The 19,590-nt window shown below is 55.4% G+C and overlaps 1 protein-coding gene across 1 annotated transcript; it reads right to left on the bottom strand.

The window, feature by feature from the left end:
• Nucleotides 1–5,664: 5,664 nt before the first annotated feature.
• On the bottom strand, nt 5,665–18,790 carry TMEM8B (transmembrane protein 8B). The gene is made up of 15 exons (XM_054397524.1): nt 18,758–18,790; nt 14,195–14,491; nt 13,787–13,796; nt 11,468–11,657; nt 10,449–10,656; nt 10,161–10,294; nt 9,793–10,052; nt 9,204–9,550; nt 8,785–8,881; nt 8,470–8,593; nt 7,041–7,183; nt 6,664–6,842; nt 6,429–6,575; nt 6,238–6,354; nt 5,665–6,000 (listed from the first exon to the last, which is right to left on the bottom strand). The coding sequence occupies exons 1-15, from the start codon at nt 18,788–18,790 to the stop codon at nt 5,665–5,667; spliced, it is 2,622 nt and encodes an 873-aa protein (XP_054253499.1).
• Nucleotides 18,791–19,590: the final 800 nt, after the last annotated feature.

A 19,590-nucleotide genomic window follows, 5' to 3' on the forward strand; every position in this document is an offset into this window, starting at 1 on the left:
CCTTTAGTGCTGGCCATGAAGCACAGAGGCTGCCCTTCAGCAGCATCCCTCTGTATGTGAGTGTATGGGCCCTGGATGTCTGCCTCAGGGATAGCACTGCTTGAATTTCTTGTCCTAACACAGAAGGCAAAGGCTTTCAAGACATGCAGGTCCTACCTCAAGATTCATCCAAAAGAGGTAGGTTCAGGTCACGGCACTCTAGTGCACCCCTGGGTACTCCGGAAGTCTTATTGCTACATCAATACCTCAAAGTTGGCATTGCAAAATTATTTTAAATACTATGCTGTTGCAAAGATCTTCCTCAAAGCCTTTTTCTTTTTGAGGGGTTTTGTTCCATATAACTTCATCGCCTTTCTTGTGCTCTTCATTTTGACACAGTTCTCCTCCTTGAAGGATGACCTTTCCCACCCATTTGCCCACTCCATTCCACTTCTCAGCTATGCCAGCCCTGCAAATCTTCTTAGAGGATGCATTCATTTACTGAAAGTTTCCAGCATGCTGCTCTGAGCAGTTCTCATGCTGTCTGTAGGTGCTCTGCCCTCCTGGATGCACTATTAATGTATTTTAGTGAGCTTCCTGATTTCTATGCAGTTGCCTTGATGAAGTTAAGCATGACTCAAGTGGCTTTTCCACTTAGCAGAACAGCTCTTCAACAGCACCCTTCTAAAGTGCCAGGGATCAAGTCCCAGGTTTGGCTCTCCAGCAGGTTTCACTTCCCCAGGCTCTCCAAGAAACTCAGTTACCTGCAGCTGAAAGTTATGGTGCTTTACATTTGCACCACATTTGCCTGGTCTCCCATGTCATGATGTCTGCCCTCCAGCCATGTGACTGTTAGTCCCTTGATGCTCCAGCCCCTGCAGATACAGCTAAGCCATATGTCCTTCATCTCTATGACCCCTGAATACATACTGCTTTCTCTGGTTGTTGTGGCACAGGGACCTGCAACAGCAGTGCTGCCTCCTGATGCTCTCGGTCTACCTCCAAGCCCATTATCTCTGCTTTAGGATGGTTTTGTCATGCTCAGCTCTGTCCCGGTAGCATGGGACAGGTACCCACAGTATTGCCTTGCCCTGGGGAAGGGACCTGAATCAATAACTCATGGCAGGAGCAATGGAGGATCACACATTGAGGCTGGGCTTGCTCCATTTGTAGCTGTAGCTCCCATCTGCAGGTGCCTGGCTCCCAGCTGGCCCTTGCCCAGCATTCTGCAGGCTTTGAGGGATCTTTGACGTAGAATGAGAGCTGGGGATGTCAGTGGGAGGGTGAGACAGAGGGCTAGGAGATGGAGAGGAAGGAGGGGTGAGCAAGCAGGCACTATATGGGTTACTACAGGAAAAGCAGAATGCCTTTGCATGCTCAGATCTGCTCCCCCCAGAGTGGCCTTGGCACTATCTGTGTGGCTGAGGGACAGCCAGGACAGAGCAGGGTAGGCAGCACCAGTGACTGTGATATCTGCAGCAGTGCCAAGTGTGGGTGATGGATGAGCCTGCATGGGGAGGGCAGTCAAGGCTTGTTCCTCTGATGACAAAATCATCAAGTGGCTGCAGGCTGTGCAGGGCAAACTGGAAAAGAAGAGAGCAGCCAAGCCATGCTCCCAGCCTTCCATCATCCCCAGAGCAGCACAGTGACAACCATGCCCAGACAGGGAACAAGTTTTGTCTGCACCCACAGCGGGATTTTTGTTGCGTGTCATGACAAGGCTTTGTTGTGATGGAGCCTGGCAGCAGAGTGAGAAAGGGGTGTGAGAAACTCCCAGGCAGCAGTGGGGTATCTGCTTCCTCTGGCCATGGGGTTTCATGAGGATACAGGGAGTAAATGCCAACGTGGGAACAGAGCAGGGTTGTACACCCTTCTCTACATACCTGTTCCTGCACCTTGCAGAGATAAAATCATCCTTGGGGTCTCTTTGCACAGGGATCAGCAACCCCCAGGCAACCAAGCTGGTAGCACCAATAGCCACCCTGCCATCCACACCTCACAGTCCCCTGGGCTAGCAAGAGGCATAGCACCCTCCTGAGAGTCCCCAAAGGCTGCACCTCTCACTATCCCCCACCTGCCAGTGCCCATTCAAGTGCAGGGAGAGCAGGGAGAGCAGGAGAAATGGTGAGTCCTGCCTGTACACACGTAGCCTGCTGCAGGGCTCAGTAATTCAGGCCAGACATTAAAGTTGTATGGCATGCAGTAGCCATCTGCATAACAGACAGCATCAGGGCTGCTGCCTGATGAGTCTGGCCTGGCGGACATGGGCGGGCAGGAAGGCCTAGCGGCCCCCGCAAAGAGGGCAGCAGGCAGATCATCCCCGCAGTGGGAGTTAGGGGTCAGAGGAGGTTGTGGGGAAAGCATGGTCCTGGCCTTTGGGAGCATGTGCCAGAGCTTCCAGGGAGCATGTGCCAGAGAAAGGAATGAGAGCCCAATAGCACTGACAGCTCGGACTGCAGGACAGGATTGGGACCAAGGAGGCTGAGCTAGGGTGCTGCTGTCCCCAGGGCTGCCCACCTTTCCTGCATCACATGTGCCTCCTGCAGTCTCCCTGACAGGACAGAGGCCAGGAAGACTTGTACTGCCCCAGGACCCAGCCACAGTCCTTCCCAGCTGTGTCTGTCCCCACTTACCTGAAGCCATCTTCCCTGGTGGGGCTCAAACTCCCTCATCCATCCCCAGCACCAAGGAGGTGAAGCTCTTCAACAACTGTTCTGGGATCTGGTTGCCATGGGGATGTCAGATGTACCTGGTTGTTATAGGGACATTGTTGCCATGGTTATGTGGTTGCTGAGGCTGGCAGAGGCAGAAATGGAGCCTGAGGAAGGATGTTTATGGGGCAGGTGGGGAAGGGAGGGTCAGGGGTGATGGACAGAAGTCACAGAGATGCCAGCTTTCTGAGTAGGAAAGGAAAGCAGAGTCCAGCCTTTGCCCCAGGCACATACCACAGGGTCACGGTTGGAGACCATGAGTGCACCACCAAAGTTCACTCAGCCTTGTAGCAATAGATAGGTGAGTGCTCCTGACCCTGTAATGACGTGGAGGTGGCTGAAGAGACACAAGATCTCTCATGGAGCATCCCAACACACTTCCAGTCAGGCTTGGTGGGAGAGATGGTTCTGTGTGTCCCACAGGAGGGATTGGCTTCACCATACTTGGTGCCAGGAGCACTGAGCAAAAACCTTTCAGTCCTGCAAGACTACATGTCCTGCACTTGGAATGCCCTCTGAGTGTGCCAGCCTCCTGGGCAGAGGGATGGATCTCTGTACTGCTGGGCATGAGGGGTGAAGTGGGGAGGGGGATTCCCATCTTTCAGCAGGCAGCACACAGGCCCCAAGGGATGAGCTGGGCTAGCAGAGAGTGCTTGGATCCCCTCCAGTGCTGCTTGGCTGAGCTCCCTCCCCAGCAGCACTATCAGCTGCCTGACCTGTCCTTGAGATGAAAAATGCAGTCACAGTTTTAATTAAAATGAGAGTGAGCACTGAGCCATCCCAGCAGCCTGGAGAAGCAAAGTCCAGCAGAGCCAATATGTGGCTCCTCTGGACTTCCCTGGGGAGCTCTACCAGCTAAAACCCCTGCACAGCTCTGCCAGAACTCCTCAGGGATCCAGACCTGCATATGCCACCCCACAATGTCTGCCATGGGGCAGGCCAGGGGCTGCTTGCAAGGGGTATGCACATCCCAGCACAGTTTCACTAGGATATGTTATTTTAGGGTCTACATAAACTTGGCAAGCAGCAGGTTTGCTCTTCACCCCTAGAGCAGTGAGCTGGGGGATGAGGGAGGAGTATGAATGCTGCATGGAGTACTGACATCTCCGTGAAACTGGGCTGTATTTGGGCAGGACCACCCACTGGGCTGGTGTGTGCACCAGAGTGGCACAAGCTCCATGCTCAGTGAGCACCACACTCCAGCATGTTGGTAAAGCTGAGCTCCTTACTCTCCAGGGCCTGCTGCTGCTCAGGGGATGCAATTTACCTTGGTGAAGTGAGTAACATTTTTAATTAAAAAATCAAACTTTAATCATACACCTGGCTGGACCAGACATGGCATTTGTCATGGCAGAGAAAGGGATGGAGGGTGAGCTTCTGGAGGAAAGAAAGCATCAGTTGCAGGTCCCCTGGCCCCCTTGCAAGGCTGCTTCCTTGCCACCCAGGGCTGCCTGCACACCTCCACACCAGGCTAGCTCCTCATGGCCACCATCCCCCACAAAGCCTGAAGACACAGGTCACAAAACCCTGAGCCTACCACCACCACTATGGCCCTCACCAGTTCACCCCTCCTTCTGCTCTGCCCACCCCATTCCTGTTGCCCTCTGCAGCCACCCCTGCAGCCCCTTGAGCCCACCCTGCTCTGGCCAGCTGCAACACAGCTCTCAAGCAGCAGGTTTAATTAGATTGCAATCCTATTACATAGCTGCCTGCCCACCCGCAGCTGCTAATCCTGTTAGGCATCCAGTAAATTTCCCTGTGCAGGGCTCTGCACCCGAGGTACAGGGAGGAGGGCTGCCAGTGGGCATGCTCTGCTGAGCCAAGATGCGACCTCTGGGATACAGAGCTTTGCCTGGGGACTCACCCCTGAAGAACCCTGTGGGGCTGGGAAGAGCTTGGGAGGTTGGAGCAGTCCCCAGAGGGGTAAGAGGGGTAAGCAAAGTTTTCCTTCTCTCTGATTAATCTTGCCCACTCTGAGCTGCACTAGAAGGGTGGAAATGCCCTGTCCTTGAGCCACACACACAGCCTGGGTGTTTAACACTACATCACAGTCATCACTGGCTCCAGCGGGTGCTAAGCCCAAGGGCCTGACAAGGAATGTGCCGAGGCAGGGTTGTCCTAGACAGATATGGGGGTACAGTGCATGCAATGCCCTCTCTCACTGAAGCTCAGTGCTATGCAGACTTAGGGCAGCTGCTCATGGAGGATGGCAATACAAAGGACATGGGATCACTGCTGCACTGCTCCTGGGTGGTTGCACCCAGGATGGGCACAAAGGGAGGCTGCTCTGGACATTGGGATGATAACAATGGGCTGTGGGGATGTGTCCTTTGCAGGCAGTGCTCTCTCAGACCCATGCATCTCCATGGCAAGCAGCACCAACACTGCTCCCCAGTGGCAGCTACCCCCTACTGGCTTGCAGGGGCAACCTGGCTGCCCTGACACAGCACAGTTGCCCGTGAGTGAGGCATTACAGCCATCTTGTGACAGCACAGTGCTACAGCAAAATCATCCAAGCTCTGCAGCCTGCTCTGCTGTAAACTGAAGGACTGCAGCTCTTGACCCCTCATCTCTTACCAGCCAGCTTGCTCTGTGCTGGAGCTGTGGCAGCCCCTGAGAAGCCCACGAAAAAGTAGCAGCTCTTGCTGCAGATCCCTGAGTGAGAGCCAGATGCTTTTGCTCTTCACCTCTATGCACCTTGCCATGTCCCCTGGACACTTCCATGGTCCAGCAAAAGGAGGAGTACGGCCCCAGCTCAGACTTGAGCTCTATCAGCTCTGCACTGGACTGAGCCACAGCAACTTCAGAAGACAAGTTCAATCAGGTTGTAATTGCAAGAACAGGGCAGCATGGGCAGTTTTGTGCCCATCAAGAGAGTCCTCATGCTCTCAGGGATAGGTGATTGGCAAAAAGAGCAGGTGCCGCCTCCAGGAGGCTGCAGTCCATGCCAGAGAAGTCCAGGCTGCTGTTGGCATCAGCTAGTACAAATGCTGTTGATGGAGGCCACGGCTGGGTCCACAAGCCCCAGCTCCTCTTGTTCATTGACACAGAGCTGGTACCCACAGCCCTTGTGCCGGGGTAACGGCCCCAGGCGCCTGCTGGGCTTGGCACGGGGTGGTAGCAAGAAGCCCACGCTGCCAGCAATGAGCAGATGCCAGATGCTGTGGATGTAGAAGTAGTTCTCCTCTGTCTCCACAAAGGCGTAGAGCAGCACAGCAGCAGCCGCAATCATTGCTCCTGGGCACAGGTAGAAAGCCCAGCGCTTCCAGGTCGGGGGATAGCAGTGGCGGCGACGGATGGTGCGAGCTGTCTGCATGGGGGAAAGTGGGTGGCTGGGAGAGGCGTTCCCAGCGGGGATGGGCACAGCCCCTGTGCCACAGTGCCTATACCCCAGGAGCCCAGGAGAGGGATTCATGGGGAAAGCTGAAGGCAGCAGAAGAGACATGTTGGCAGGAAAAGCAGGGCTAGATGATTGGACAGGATCTGAGCACAGCCAGCATGGGGACATAGGAGGATAGGGTATAGCAGGACAGGGACATCTCCTTACCCAGGCTATGGCCATGATCCCTAAGGCAAAGAGGCTGGGCCCCAGTAGGTTCCAGAGCCCGTGGCGGTCCATCTGCAGAGCCATGGAAAGCAGCATGGCCCCCAGCAGGTACAGCACCTGTGGGGCAGTGGGACACCCATCAGAATAGGGCCTCTCTGTGCCCACTCCACACGCCCCCTCCCCACACTTGCCTGCTTGACCACAGGCTGGAGCCGGGCCATGGCAATGACAGTGACCCAAACAGACATGAGGGACCCCAGGAAGTCACAGAACTGCAGCACATCATACTCCATGATGCAGAACACCACAATGCCTGGCTGATCACAAGCGTGGTAAAACTAGGGTAGGGAGGAAAGGGTGTGAGATCTGCCCCACGCAGCCCTGGCCCCTTGGCTGCTTGCCCAGTCATCCCCACTCCACACTCACAGTGGAGAAGAACATGGTGAAAATATAGACAGCAGCTTCCAGGAGGTAGTGGCTGCGGACGGCAATGGCCACAGGAGGCACAAACATGACATTGCTGAGGCACAGCAGCAGTGTGGAAAGGAGCTGGAAGCCATAGGAGAAAGCCTCAGCGTTGTCTGTGCAACCCCAGCCGTTCCAGCCTGTGGCCAAGAAGAGTTTCTGTCACCCTGGCAGCACTTGCAGGGGCTATGGGGGTAGCAGGGAAGCCCCTTTCCAGTGCCCTGTGGAGAGCTGATGCAAGGGGACTAATGGGGTTCACAACCCCTAGAAAGGATGGGAGGATTCCAGGCAGGTCCCTGGGTGCAGTGGGCACCACTGGTGCCCGGGACAGCTCTCACCAGCTTTGCACTCGCAGGCAGCATACAGGTAGTTGTTAGTGCGCAGCAGCTTGCACTGGCCGTACATGCCACAGTCATTGATACAGGGTGAGAGGTAGGCACGCAGGTACACCTCGGCCGTCACGTTGGTGCAGGGCTCGAACCTGCCATGCAGGAGAAGAGAATCAGCCCTCACCCTGCACCCCTCAGGCAGCTTCTGCTTCCACCAGAGTCACTTAGCACGCTCAGACTTGGCAGGTGAGGGGAGACCCAGGGCCTGGGCAAGGATGGAAATGAGCTGCTTTGGTGCTATGTATGGCAGCTGAGAGCTGGTCCCCAAAGATCTTGCGTGCTACAATTGTCCATGCCACACCAGCAGGCAGGAGGGACACACTAGGGTCTGATTTGCCTTTAACACCTCACTCAGCTGGCTCCTTTGCCATTTGAGTTTTGCTGTGCAAACACCTGTACCCTGCATTGCCTGTATGTTGACGGTGCAGGAGAACAACCAACTACAACTGGCATAAACTAGAAACCCAGCAGAGGAGTCAGAGCAGGCACAGTCGCCCCACACCACCCACACATGGAGCTCTGGGCACATCAGGAGATAGACCCATGACCTGACAGCACTCACCAACTACTGCCTGTGCACATGCAGGCACCCCAACATGTAAAAACATGCGTACAGCACTGTGCACACAGGTACACTGCATGTCTGCATGCATGTCTGTTGTCCCTGTGCATGCTCAGACAGAAAAATCTGCATACACGTGCATGCAAAACACACACAGCCCTGTCTGCTTGCACAAACTGGAACACACCAAACCCACGCAGACTCCAAGCACCCAGCACTGCCTGCACGCAGGCACTGAACTCACACACACACCACCTGCTCAGCATGGTCCCACACAGGCTCTCGCACTTGCTGGCACATGCACACAACCCTGTCTCCTCCCCAGGCCTCTCAGGCAGACAGACAGGCCAGAAGCAGAGACACAGACACAGGACCAGTCCCTGAAGCTGCTGAGGAGAGCAGGGGCACATCAGCCTCACCAGAGCTGACCCCTCACCACGGCCAAACCCTGTCCTCACAGTGGCAGCCCAGTCCCCTGCTGGGCACTGGTACAGATGGGCACTTCATCAGAGATGCGAAGGCACCAACAGATGCACAGCTTTCTGAAGCTGACAAGCACTTCCTAATCATGAGACAGAGAGGAGAGTAAAAGGGACCCACAGATGGTCAGGGAGGCACAAGACAGAGCCATCCCTGCCCACGTATGCAGGCACTCACATGGTGACAGAGCTTGCAAAGCCACGTGCACACACGTGAGTGATGACATGCAGTGCAGGGGACAGACACACACACAGACCCACAGTGCGCATGGATGCAGGCCATGCTGGGGATATCCCCTCCAGGCCTGTAGAAAGGGGACCTGCTCAGGGCTCTTACCCATGCTGCGTGGCACAGAGTGAGCGCAGGCTCAGGTACCAGCTGCCCGTCTGGGGGTAGGGGATCCGCAGGCGGCTGAGGCTGGCCGTGGTGTTAACAGAGAGCAGGAAGCCCGCCAGGTGCTCTGTGGGCCAGGAGAGCTCCAGGTGAGCAGGTCAGGGGGGAAGCCTGGGACAGGGACTGAGCACCGGGTGCCAGGCTCCAGGGCCAGATGCCCCCACAATCTCTGCCATCTCACACGCAGCTTGCCATACACATCAAAGGGCGTGATCCCCACACAGCCACATCAGGGTGGACATGCACAGCCCAGCCTACCTCTCTCACAGCTGACTGATGCATTTTCACCAGAGGTCAGTGGAACTTCATGGTTCAGACATCCGAAGACTGTCACATTCTCACCACACAGGGAGCTCTGACAGCAGAAGAGGGGATGGGTCAAAAGCAGTGCCAGGAATGTCTCCTGCATTGACAGCACACAGATCACAGTACACCACCAAGTAGTGCCCTAACCCACTGCCCATCCCTCAAAAACACCTCAAATCCAGGCCTTTTCTTGCCTTTGAAGCACACTAATCTGTGTTCCATCACCCAAGAGCTCCCAAACCATGGCACATGACCCAAGGAGCACCCCAAATCCTTTTCCTTGTCCTGCTACAGACTTGGCAACACCCATCTCCCAGCTCGTCCACCTCAGGATGCCCAGCCCCATCTGAGGCACAGTGTGGCCACCTCACCACATTGAGCCGCAGCTCCAAGTTGAGCACCCCACCACTGTCCAGCACTGGTAGGAGGTTGATGACGAAGACAGCAGGGCGGTCAGGTGGTACCGACACATTGGGCCCAAAGAAGATGTAGAAATGGACAGAGAAGGTGTCCAGCTCATTGCGCAGCGTGGGACGGATCGGCCAGCACCGCTCACCACTGGGGGAGGTGATGGAGATCAGGTGTTTCGTGCCATTAGGGCTGGTGGGCGGGCTGTCTCCCAGTGCCAGCCCGCCTGCAGAACCAAAGGAGTGGGGCATGTTCATGGAGGCACTGGAAGGCAGGAAGGGTGGTCGGGCCAGGCTGGGTCGAGAGCAATCTGAGGGGCAGAAATGTCAGCATGGGCACCACAAAGGTCTTTCTCTCTTAGTTCCCACCTCCCCTTACCTCTATCTGGAACCCAGCCCCAAGACCTCTCACTGCACCCATCCGAGTACCACTGGATATAACCCTGTGCCCAGCTGGGGCCAGACCCTGTGGATATCCTTTACACCCCCACATCAGTCACCCAAACAGAGTCAAGACCATTCCCCCAACCCATACCTCCTCATACACCCTTACCTGTGAGCTGCACAGTGACCCGGAAGGAGACAGTGCTCAGCACCCCAGGGTGTTTCTCCACCAGCACGTAGTACCAGTGCTGCCAGAAGGGCAGATCCAGCACCAGCTGACAGGGAGTGTGCTCCCGGCAGTCCAGTGCTGTGGAGTTGTGTAGGGGCGGAGCCTTGGCCCTCACACGCAGCCAGAGTGGGCAGCCCTCGGCCCCATGACACCGCAGCACCTCCACCAGCACTTGTGATGTGTAGCTGGGCACAAACACCCTGTGGGACAGTAGTGTCAGGTCCAGCATTGACCAGCAGGGATGGGGAGGCACCCTTGGCTCCCCAGCTTTGGGATGCCCCTTCCTTATAAGACCCTATCACACTCACTTGTAGAGGCAGGAGCGGTTGTGAGGGCCCATGATTTGCTCAGTGATGTAACCAGGGTACAGTACAGCAATATTCACCAGGCGCTGCACAATGAGCTGTGGCTGGAAGAGATACTGGCACTCCTCGTAGAGCCCCTGCACCAGCAGGATAGTCAGCATGGGGCAGGAGACACATGGCACTGTTCCCACCTGGGGCACCTGCCATGGGCACGGCCAGGCCAGAACAGTCAGACCCCAGTAGAGCCCTGCAGCAAGCTCTGCCACCCTATAGTCCCCCCAAGCCCTTCACCTTAACAGAAATCTTGCCCTCATCTTTGGGCAGGTGGGCAGCCAGGAACCAGTCACCAGGTAATGGGCTTGTGACATTGAACACTCCTGTGGTGCGGTTGGGCAGGGTCCAGGTCAGAGTCAGTGCAAAGGAGCCAGGGACAGCTGTGTCCCTGGGGAAGTGTGTGCGTAGAGGGTTAATGACAGAGGGAGCCCCTGAGCGAAAATACCTGCAGGAGAGAGAGCAGTTAGCAGGGGGCAGGCTGGGCATCATGGCAGAGCCAGCAAGCCCCATGCTTAGTGGTCTGTTTTGCATTCTATTAGGAAGTTCAAGGATGTCACAGGAAGACAAGCTGGAGAGTGTGAGTTTCCATGGGTAGTGAGTGTTGAAGCAGAACTATTCATGTATGAGATGCACAAAAGAGTGGAGCCTGCAATGGTCCTGGGAAGATGAATCAGAGGGAGCGAGTGTGCATGTGTGTGTGTGTGTGCACACATATACACATGTGCATGTGGGAAGCCTGCCACATGAAGGAAGGCTGAGAGAACTGAGTTTGTACAGGTTTGAGAAAAGAAGGTTTAAGGGAGACCTTATCACCATGTTGCACTATTTAAAGGGTGGCTACAAAGACTATGGGGATGCTTTCTTTCAGAGGAGTCACAGGGAAAAGAGCTAATGGGTACAAGTTACTCATAGGAAGATTCTGTCTGGAGACAAGAAGAGAATTTTTCACAATGGGAGCAATCATCCATTGGAATACTGTCTCCAGGGACATGATGGAGTCCCCAGTATTGGACACTGAAGATTCATTTGGACAGGATGCTGGGCCATCTTATCTCGACTGTGATTTTGCCAAAGAAAGTTGGACCAGATGATCCTTGAGGTCCCTTCCAATCTGGTGTTCTATGATTCCATGCACATGTGCGCATGCAACCAAGAAGTAACCAAGAGCTAGCAGGTGCCAGGCCAAGTCCAGGAAAGGGGCTCTGGGGACAGGCAGAAGCAGGCCAGAAGGAAACAGGGGCAGGCTGTTTACTCACACAGTGATGCTACGATCTGGGCACTGGTCCCCAAACGTGCCTCCCTGTTCCTTGAAGGTGATGAGGTTCCAGACAGCGATGACTGTGTCCTCAGGAATGTGAAAGTGGAAGAGCTCAATGCTGGCAAAGGAGCGGAAGGGGCTGAGCTTGCGAGGTGTGCGGGTGAAGTAGTCAGTCACAAAGAGCCCATCTGCAGAGAAGATCCAAGGGGCTTTCAGCATGGTGGAGGACTGAGAGCTGGGAGGCAGGAGAAGCTGGGACTGCACCGTTTCAGTGAGTCCCAGATGCATCTCCCAGCCCTGGCACAGTTTGCATTGTGCCTGGTTCAGTATTTCTTTGAGCCCAGTCATTTTAGCTGTGGGCACTCATCCTCTGAAGCCTGAGAAGCCTTCAGCCCTAGATGGTCAGGCACTCTGTTCAGCCCACCTCCTTCAATTCATTATTCTCTTCAGCGAGGACATGCCATTCCTCATTGCTTCAGTTCTATTGAAGCTCCTACAGCGCCCACAGGAATATAGAATCCCCCATTCTCTGCTTGCTGAGGAGGCTCAGCAAAAGTGCACTGTAAACTGCAGAGTCTCAACCATGAGCCATGAGAAGAGAGAGCAAGCAGTGCACTTACTGCACAGCTTCTCAGCTCTCCCGTGGTTTGCAGAGGAGAAATGTTGCACATATGTGTGCACATATGCACACATGGATGTTGTCTGCATGCATGTTGTGGTGTGTTCATATCCACATGCATGGGTGTGCATGGCTATGCGCAGCCCTGTGTGTGCAAGACACTTTCTGCAAGCCCACAGCATGTACTGGGGCCAATTCCCCCTGCCCAAATATCTGATAGTTTGCTATCCAGGGATTTCCAATAGCTCCAGCAGCAAAGGGGAAGCCACTTCCCTGACATAGTAGAGACAATGGAGACCTGGTCTCCAGACCAGCAGCTGTAACTCCACTCTACCGCTGTCACAATTCCCCAGTGCCAGCCTAGGAGACCCATCCATTATTCCCCAAAGATGCACTGAAGATGAGATGCACCTCCACACAAGCTGCTGGCAAGTTGGGATGCCATCAGAAAATGGCTTGGGAGCACGTCTGTGCCCAAGAGAACTTGTGCAGTGGGGAGTGAGATAGCTGAGAAGAAGGGCTGCTTTGCACAGCATGTGCCTAGCTGAGAGTACAGGCACGTGCTTGTGTGCACGTGTGTTTTTGCTGCATGTGTGCAGCCCTAGTCGGCTGTACACTGTCATGCATCTGCTCCCTTGTCTGGAACAAAGGCAGCTCCCCCTCCCCTTCATTTCAAGATGATACAAGTCAGGTATGAATTATGTGCCTCAATGCAAGAAACTGATATCAAATCCAGTGCCAGTTTTCCCACCCTGAACACCAGGCCATTCCTCAGCTCCCTTCTCCACATGGAGACAGTGACCTGCCAGGAAACTCTGTGGAAGAAAGGTTGTGGAATCAACTCTAGGAGGCGGCACAAGGAGTAGGATTCAGAGCTTCCTGGTCCCAGTGCAGTTCCCTCCATGCCCACTCACCAAGGGCAGATGGTCAGTCTGAAGTGACATGGTAGTATGGCCAGAGCATGGAAGGGTTGCTGGAGGACAGAGCAGGTTTTCCTCTCCATAGAAGGGGAGGAGAAGGAGGAGAGCAAGTGTTCCTCTGCCAGAGGCCGAAGTCGTGGGAAACGTCACCAGGGCGAACACATTCCCCCAAGTTGAGACCGCCGATCAGCACCGCGAATAGCTCCCGGTGGCTGCGGTCAGCACCTCGGACAGCTCCTGCCACCGCCCCACCACTGCCCCCGCCCCGCGGCACCGGTATCCACGTGCTAGTTGTTCCCCTCCACAGACAATGCCCCCTCCAAGCCCCTGGGTACCCTTCCGTATCCACATCCCCAAGCCAGCTAGCTCCACGTGCCCCACAGCATGCTCATCGGCTCACATGGTCCCGCCGATGTGCCGCCTGTACACCCCGATGCTTCGCTACGCCGCCGCCATCCCCGTTGCCTCTCCTGGCACACACCACAGTCCCCCACTGCACATTTGCACATTTATCTCCATGCCCTGCTGCATGGATACCCCATGCCCCACAGCATGTCTATCACCATCCCCCACTAGGCACACATTCTTGTGCCCCATCACTGATACCCTCTCCACACGCATCTCTGTCCCATCGCACGCACCTCGTGCTGTTTTGCCCACGCACCTCCTGCCCCATGGCACACACACCCTGCTCTCACCGACACGCCTCCATGCCCTGTTACCTACCTGCCCCAAACCCCACTGAATGCACACCTCATTCCTTATTGCACAGACTTACCATGTGCATTCTGCATCCCACAGCAAGCAAAATGCGTACACCTCTGTACACCACTGTACACCTCACTGTGCTCCGTTCCCATCCACACCCCGTTGCGTGCACACCCCACATCTCATTGCTTTTGCACCTCACACCCCTCACAAGCCCATTCTCCTGCCTCACCTGTGCCTCACTGCACAGCCCGCCATGCCCCATATCACGCAGGCTTCCTACCCACTGCACACACCCACCCCACGGCACACGCACCTCACGCCCCGTTGCCTGCATACCTCATTCCTGTTGCCCATGCCCTCCTTAACGTGCCTTCCTGTGCCTCTCGCCGCACGCACCCACTCCTGAACTCAGGTCTGAGCCCCATCTCGCCTGCGCCCCACATCCGCCCCACTCCCTCTGCCCTGCGGCACTCACCAGCAGGCAGCGGCAGGAAGAGGAGCGGCAGGAGCAGGAGCAGGAGGCGGAGCGGGGGGACAAGTGGCCGCCGCTGCCCGCCACCCCCGCCTCCTCGCCGGCCCATGCCGCCGCGCCGGCTGCCGTGGGGCGCGCGTCGCCAGCAGCCCCGTCGCGCACCGGCGACCATGACGTCACCCGCCCCGCCCCCCCGGGGCCGCCCCCGCTCGACCATTGGCCTCCACGCGCGTCTGCTCGCCGATGGCAGCGGCCCGCCTCCCCGAGCGGGCCGATACCGCCGGGACGGCTCCGCAGCTGCTGAGGGCACAGGGTGGCAGGCACATAGGTGGAGAAGGGGAGAGGGGCCTAGGACTGAGCACAGGAACACAGAATGGGGACAGGAACGCGGTGCTAGGGACGGGGACATGGAACTGAGGAGATACAGAATCATAGAATCATAGAATCAAGAAGGCTGGAAGAGACCTCAAAGATCATCGAGTCCAACCTGTCACCCGAAACCTCATGACTATCTAAACCATGGCACCAAGTGCCACGTCCAATCCCCTCTTGAACACCTCCAGGGATGGTGACTCCACCACCTCCCTGGGCAGCACATTCCAATGGCCAACCACTCTCTCTGTGAAGAACTTTCTCCTCACCTCCAGCCTAAACCTCCCCTGGCACAGCTTGAGACTGTGTCCTCTTGTTCTGGTGCTGGTTGCCTGGGAGAAGAGACCAACCCCCTCCTGCGTACAACCTCCCTTCAGGTAGTTGTAGACAGCAATGAGGTCACCCCTGAGCCTCCTCCAGGCTAAACAGTCCCAGCTCCCTCAGCCTCTCCTCATAGGGCTTGTGCTCAAGGCCTCTCACCAGCCTCGTTGCCCTTCTCTGGACATGCTCCAGCAATTCAACATCTTTCCTAAACTGAGGGGACCAGAACTGGACACAGTGCTCAAGGTGTGGCCTAACCAGTGCTGTGTACAGGGGTACAATGACCTCCCTGCTCCTGCTGGCCACACTATTCCTGATGCAGGCCAGGATGCCATTGACTCTCTTGGCCACCTGGGCACACTGCTGGCTCATGTTCAGGCGCCTGTCAACCAGTACCCCCAGGTCCCTTTCTGCCTGGCTGCTCTCCAGCCACTCTGACCCCAGCCTGTAGCTCTGCATGGGATTGTTGTGGCCGAAGTGCAGCACCTGGCACTTGGATTTGTTGAATGCCATCCTGTTGGACTCTGCCCATCTGTCCAGCCTGTCAAGGTCCCTCTGCAGAGCCCTTCTACCTTCTAACAGATCAACATCTGCTCCCAGCTTGGTGTCATCTGCAAATTTACTGATGATGGACTCAATCCCCTCATCCAGATCATCAGTAAAGATATTGAACAGGATGGGGCCCAGCACTGATCCCTGGGGGACACCACTAGTGACAGGCTGCCAGCTGGATGTGGCACCATTCACCACCACTCTCTGGGCTTGGCCCTCCAGCCAGTTCCTAACCCAGCGCAGAGTGCTGCTGTCCAAGCCACAGGCTGACAGCTTGGCCAGGAGTTTGCTGTGGGGGACAGTGTCAAAGGCCTTGCTGAAGTCCAGGTAGACTACATCCACAGCCTTTCCTACGTCCAGCAGGCGGGTCACCTGATCATAGAAGGAGATCAGGTTGGTGAGGCAGGACCTGCCCTTCCTAAATCCATGTTGGCTGGGCCTGATTCCTTGGCCATCCTTCAGGTGCGCAGTGATTGCCCCCAAGACAATCTGCTCCATAATTTTCCCTGGCACTGAGGTCAGGCTGACAGGCCTGCAGTTCCCAGGTTCTTCTGTCCGTCCCTTCTTGTGGATGGGTGTCACATTGGCCAGTTTCCAGTCTTCTGGAACCTCTCCAGTGAGCCAGGACTGGTGGAAAATGATGGAGAGAGGCTTGGCCAGCTCATCTGTCAGCTCTTTCAGCACCCTAGGATGAATCCCATCAGGTCCCATGGACTTGTGAATATCCAAGTGACTCAACAAGTCTCGAATTAATTCCACATGGATTTCAGGAGTACAACACTGCTCCTTGACCCCATCAACCAGCTCAGGAGGCCAGTTATCCTGAAGTCCTCCTGCCTTACTGTTGAAAATGGAGGCAAAGAAGGTATTTAGAATCTCAGCCTTCTCCTCATCCTTAGTTACAATGTTACCCTCCACGTCCAATAAAGAGTGGAGGCTCCTCTTGCCCCTCTTTTTAGCATTAATATATTTATAAAAATGCTTTTTGTTGTCCTTCATGGAAGCGGCCAGTTTAATTTCTAACTGTGCTTTTGCCTCTCTAATTTTTCTTCTACATGATCTAGCAACAACCTTAAACATATCACTAGTTGCCTCCCCCCCTTTCCAAAGGCGATAAACCCTCTTTTTTTCCCTTAAATCCTTCAGGAGCTCCTTGCTCATCCAGGCCGGTCGTCTTCCCCGCCGGCTCGTCTTACGGCATGTGGGAACTGCCAGTTCCTGTGCCTTTAGGAGCTCCTGTTTGAAGTAGGTCCAACCATCCTGGATCCCTTTCTTCTTAAGGGCTGTTACCCAGGGAACTTTCCGAATAAGTTGCCTGAACAACCTGAAGTTTGCCCTCCGAAAGTCCAAAGTGAGGGTTCTGTTACTGCTCCTCCCTATTTCCCTGCATATTGAAAACTCCACTATCTCATGGTCGCTGCACCCTAGACAGCCTCCAACCATCACATCTCCCACCAGCCCTTCTCTATTTGAGAACAGCAGATCAAGCAGAGCCTTACCCCTGGTATGTTCACCTAAGAGCTGCATCAGGAAGTTGTCATCCATGCACTCTAGGAACCTTCTGGACTGTCTCCTCTCTGCTGAATTAAGTTCCCAGCAGATGTCTGGTAGGTTAAAGTCCCCCACAAGGACAAGGTCTGATGATCTTGAGACAGCTTCCAGCTGCTTATAGAATATCTCATCGGCCTCCTCGTCCTGGTTGGGTGGTCTATAACAGACTCCAACCAGGATGTCAGTTTTGTGCAGCCTCCCTCTGATTTTAACCCATAAGCATTCAATCCTTTCATCTGCAACCTCAAGTTCTGAGGCATCAAAGGATTCCCTAATATACAGGGCCACCCCTCCTCCTCTTCTCCCTTGCCTGTCTCTCCTAAAGAGTTTACAACCCCCCAGTGCAGTACTCCAATTGTGAGAATCGTCCCACCACGTTTCTGTGATGGCAACTACATCATAGTTCTCCTGGTGATCCAAGAGTTCCAGTTCATCTTGTTTGTTGCCCATACTGCGTGCATTGGTGTACATGCACTTCAGGCGGGCTGCTGATTTCACCAGTTTGTGTGGTCCTCCCTCCTCTCCAGGGAGACTGGTTTCCACACCCACCCCCTTCAGACCTAGTTTAAAGCCCTCCCAATGAGTCATGCCAACCCCAGTGCCAGCACCCTCTTACCCTTTCTAGATAAATTCAACCCATCTTGGTCCAGCAGGTCAGGTGCAGTAAGAGTTGCCCTGTGATCAAAGAAGCCAAAATTCCACTGCTGGCACCATCTCCTAAGCCAGCTGTTGATGGTGTGGGTTTTCCTGTTCCTCTCAGTGTACACCACTGCTGCTGAGGGAACTGAGCAGAACACCACTTGAGCTCCTGCCCCGTCAATCGATTTCCCAAGGGCCTTAAATTCCTTTTTAATCTTCCTGGTGCTGCTCTTTTCAATTTCTTCACTTCCAGCCTGGATTACCAGCAATGGGTAATAGTCAGAGGGCTGGATTAGTTTAGGTAACCTTTGGGTGATGTCCCTCACCCGGGCTGGGGGACAGGGAAATGGGACTGGGAACGGGAGCTATGACAGCATACATGGATACGGGACTAAAGGACAGGGACATGCACTCAGGATGGGAGTCTGGAGACAGGGACATGAGTCTGGAGCCCTGGGACAGGGACACAGGCTGGCAGCAGGGACATGGGGCTGGTGACATTGTTCCAACCCAGTAATGGGGACACAGGGCTGAGGACAGGGACACAAGACTGGGGTTGGGGACGCAGGCTGAGGACAGAGGTATGGGGCTGACATGCATTGGGGATGGAGACAGGGACCTGGCTGCAGGCAGAGACCTAGGACTACAAACAAGAATACATGTGTGGACAAGGATAAAGGCTAGGGGACAGGGGCACAAGCTGAGGTCAGAGACACAGGCCTGGGGTGCAGGGAACATGGAACTGGGATGCAGGTGTCAATGGGGACAGGCTAGAGGGGGAACACAGGTGAAAGGGGTCATGGGGCTGGTACATAGAAGGACAAGGGGGATACAATGCTTGGGGCAAACAGGTTATCCTAGGGAGAGAGGATGGGAGGCAGTAGCACTACTTATGGGGGGGAGGGGGGAGGAGGGGGTACCTATGGGGCATGTGTGATGAGGGTCAAGTGGTCTTCTAACAGTGATTACAGTCTTACAATAATAAATCATAATATTTTTCTTTTAAAGATGATGTCCAAAAGGGAGAGTCTGGGCATCTTCTGCGGGGTTGAGGCCACCCCAACTGGAAATTATCTTATCACACTTCCTAGACTCCCCTCACATCATCCCCAAGCTTGCCTGATGACATACCCGAAATCCCGCATCACTGTCCTTCTTTCCCATATTGGCGTTGAGTGGGTGACTCGTGGGCATAGACCCACTCCTGGAGGTGCTCTGCTCTGTGCCAACCCTGCTTGCACTCCGTACTGCTGTCCTGGAGCACCCTGGGAGCTGCTGAGGGGAGCAACCGCCCCTGGTGGTCCGGGCTGGCTGCCCTCCTCAGAGCACAGCTCCCTCCAGGCATGGCTGCAGGGCCCCGTCCCGGGACACGGCTGGTGGACTCTAGCACAGGAATACACGAGGCCCATGGTCCTTCCAGGGGCAACCTGGTCCTTTGGAAGGGAACAGAGTTTCCCCACCCCAGACACTCCCCAAAGGCTCCAGGGTCCCACCGGTATTCTGTGGGACAGACCCGTACCCGGACAGAGACAGCCCCGGAGATGCTGGACCGGGCAGGACTCTCACAGAAAGTCTACAGCCACTCCGTGCGACGGAAGAAGCACCCGAGCTGGGGTGGAAAGGGAGCCCCAGGGGCCAGACCGGCGTAGAGTCACACGGCAAGATCAGGGTGGGCCGGGGGGACTGGAGCATCCCCCAACTCTCCAGGACCTGTCTTTTCTCCACACGTCCCCGAGGCGCTTGGGACTGTCCTAAGGCCCCACATCCCACCGGTACAGCCGTGCAGCATCATGGTCAGGCTGGCCACGGAGGACGAGGGGTTCCTGTTGCGGGACCCCTGGGGAGTTACCCCTCTGTATCCTGGGGGCTTAGAGGAAAGAACAATCCCCAGCGGGGCCCGATCCCGATGGCTCCAGATGCTCTCCTGCGCCGTACCGCCCCGATCGCCGCCGCTCGCACCAGGT

This window comes from Indicator indicator, chromosome Z (assembly GCF_027791375.1).
Source record: "Indicator indicator isolate 239-I01 chromosome Z, UM_Iind_1.1, whole genome shotgun sequence".
Lineage (NCBI taxonomy): Eukaryota > Metazoa > Chordata > Aves > Piciformes > Indicatoridae > Indicator > Indicator indicator.

Bases quoted from the DNA above. Each gene is read 5' to 3' on its own strand.
- TMEM8B (XM_054397524.1), bottom strand. From the start codon at position 18,790: ATGGGAAAGAAGGACAGTGATGCGGGATTTCGG. The intron at 10,053-10,160 runs GTGAGTGTGATA...ACTGTCCCACAG, and splicing joins AACCGCTCCTGCCTCTACAA to GGTGTTTGTGCCCAGCTACA. The intron at 7,184-8,469 runs GTAAGAGCCCTG...CCTGCATGGCAG, and splicing joins CTCTGTGCCACGCAGCATGG to GTTCGAGCCCTGCACCAACG.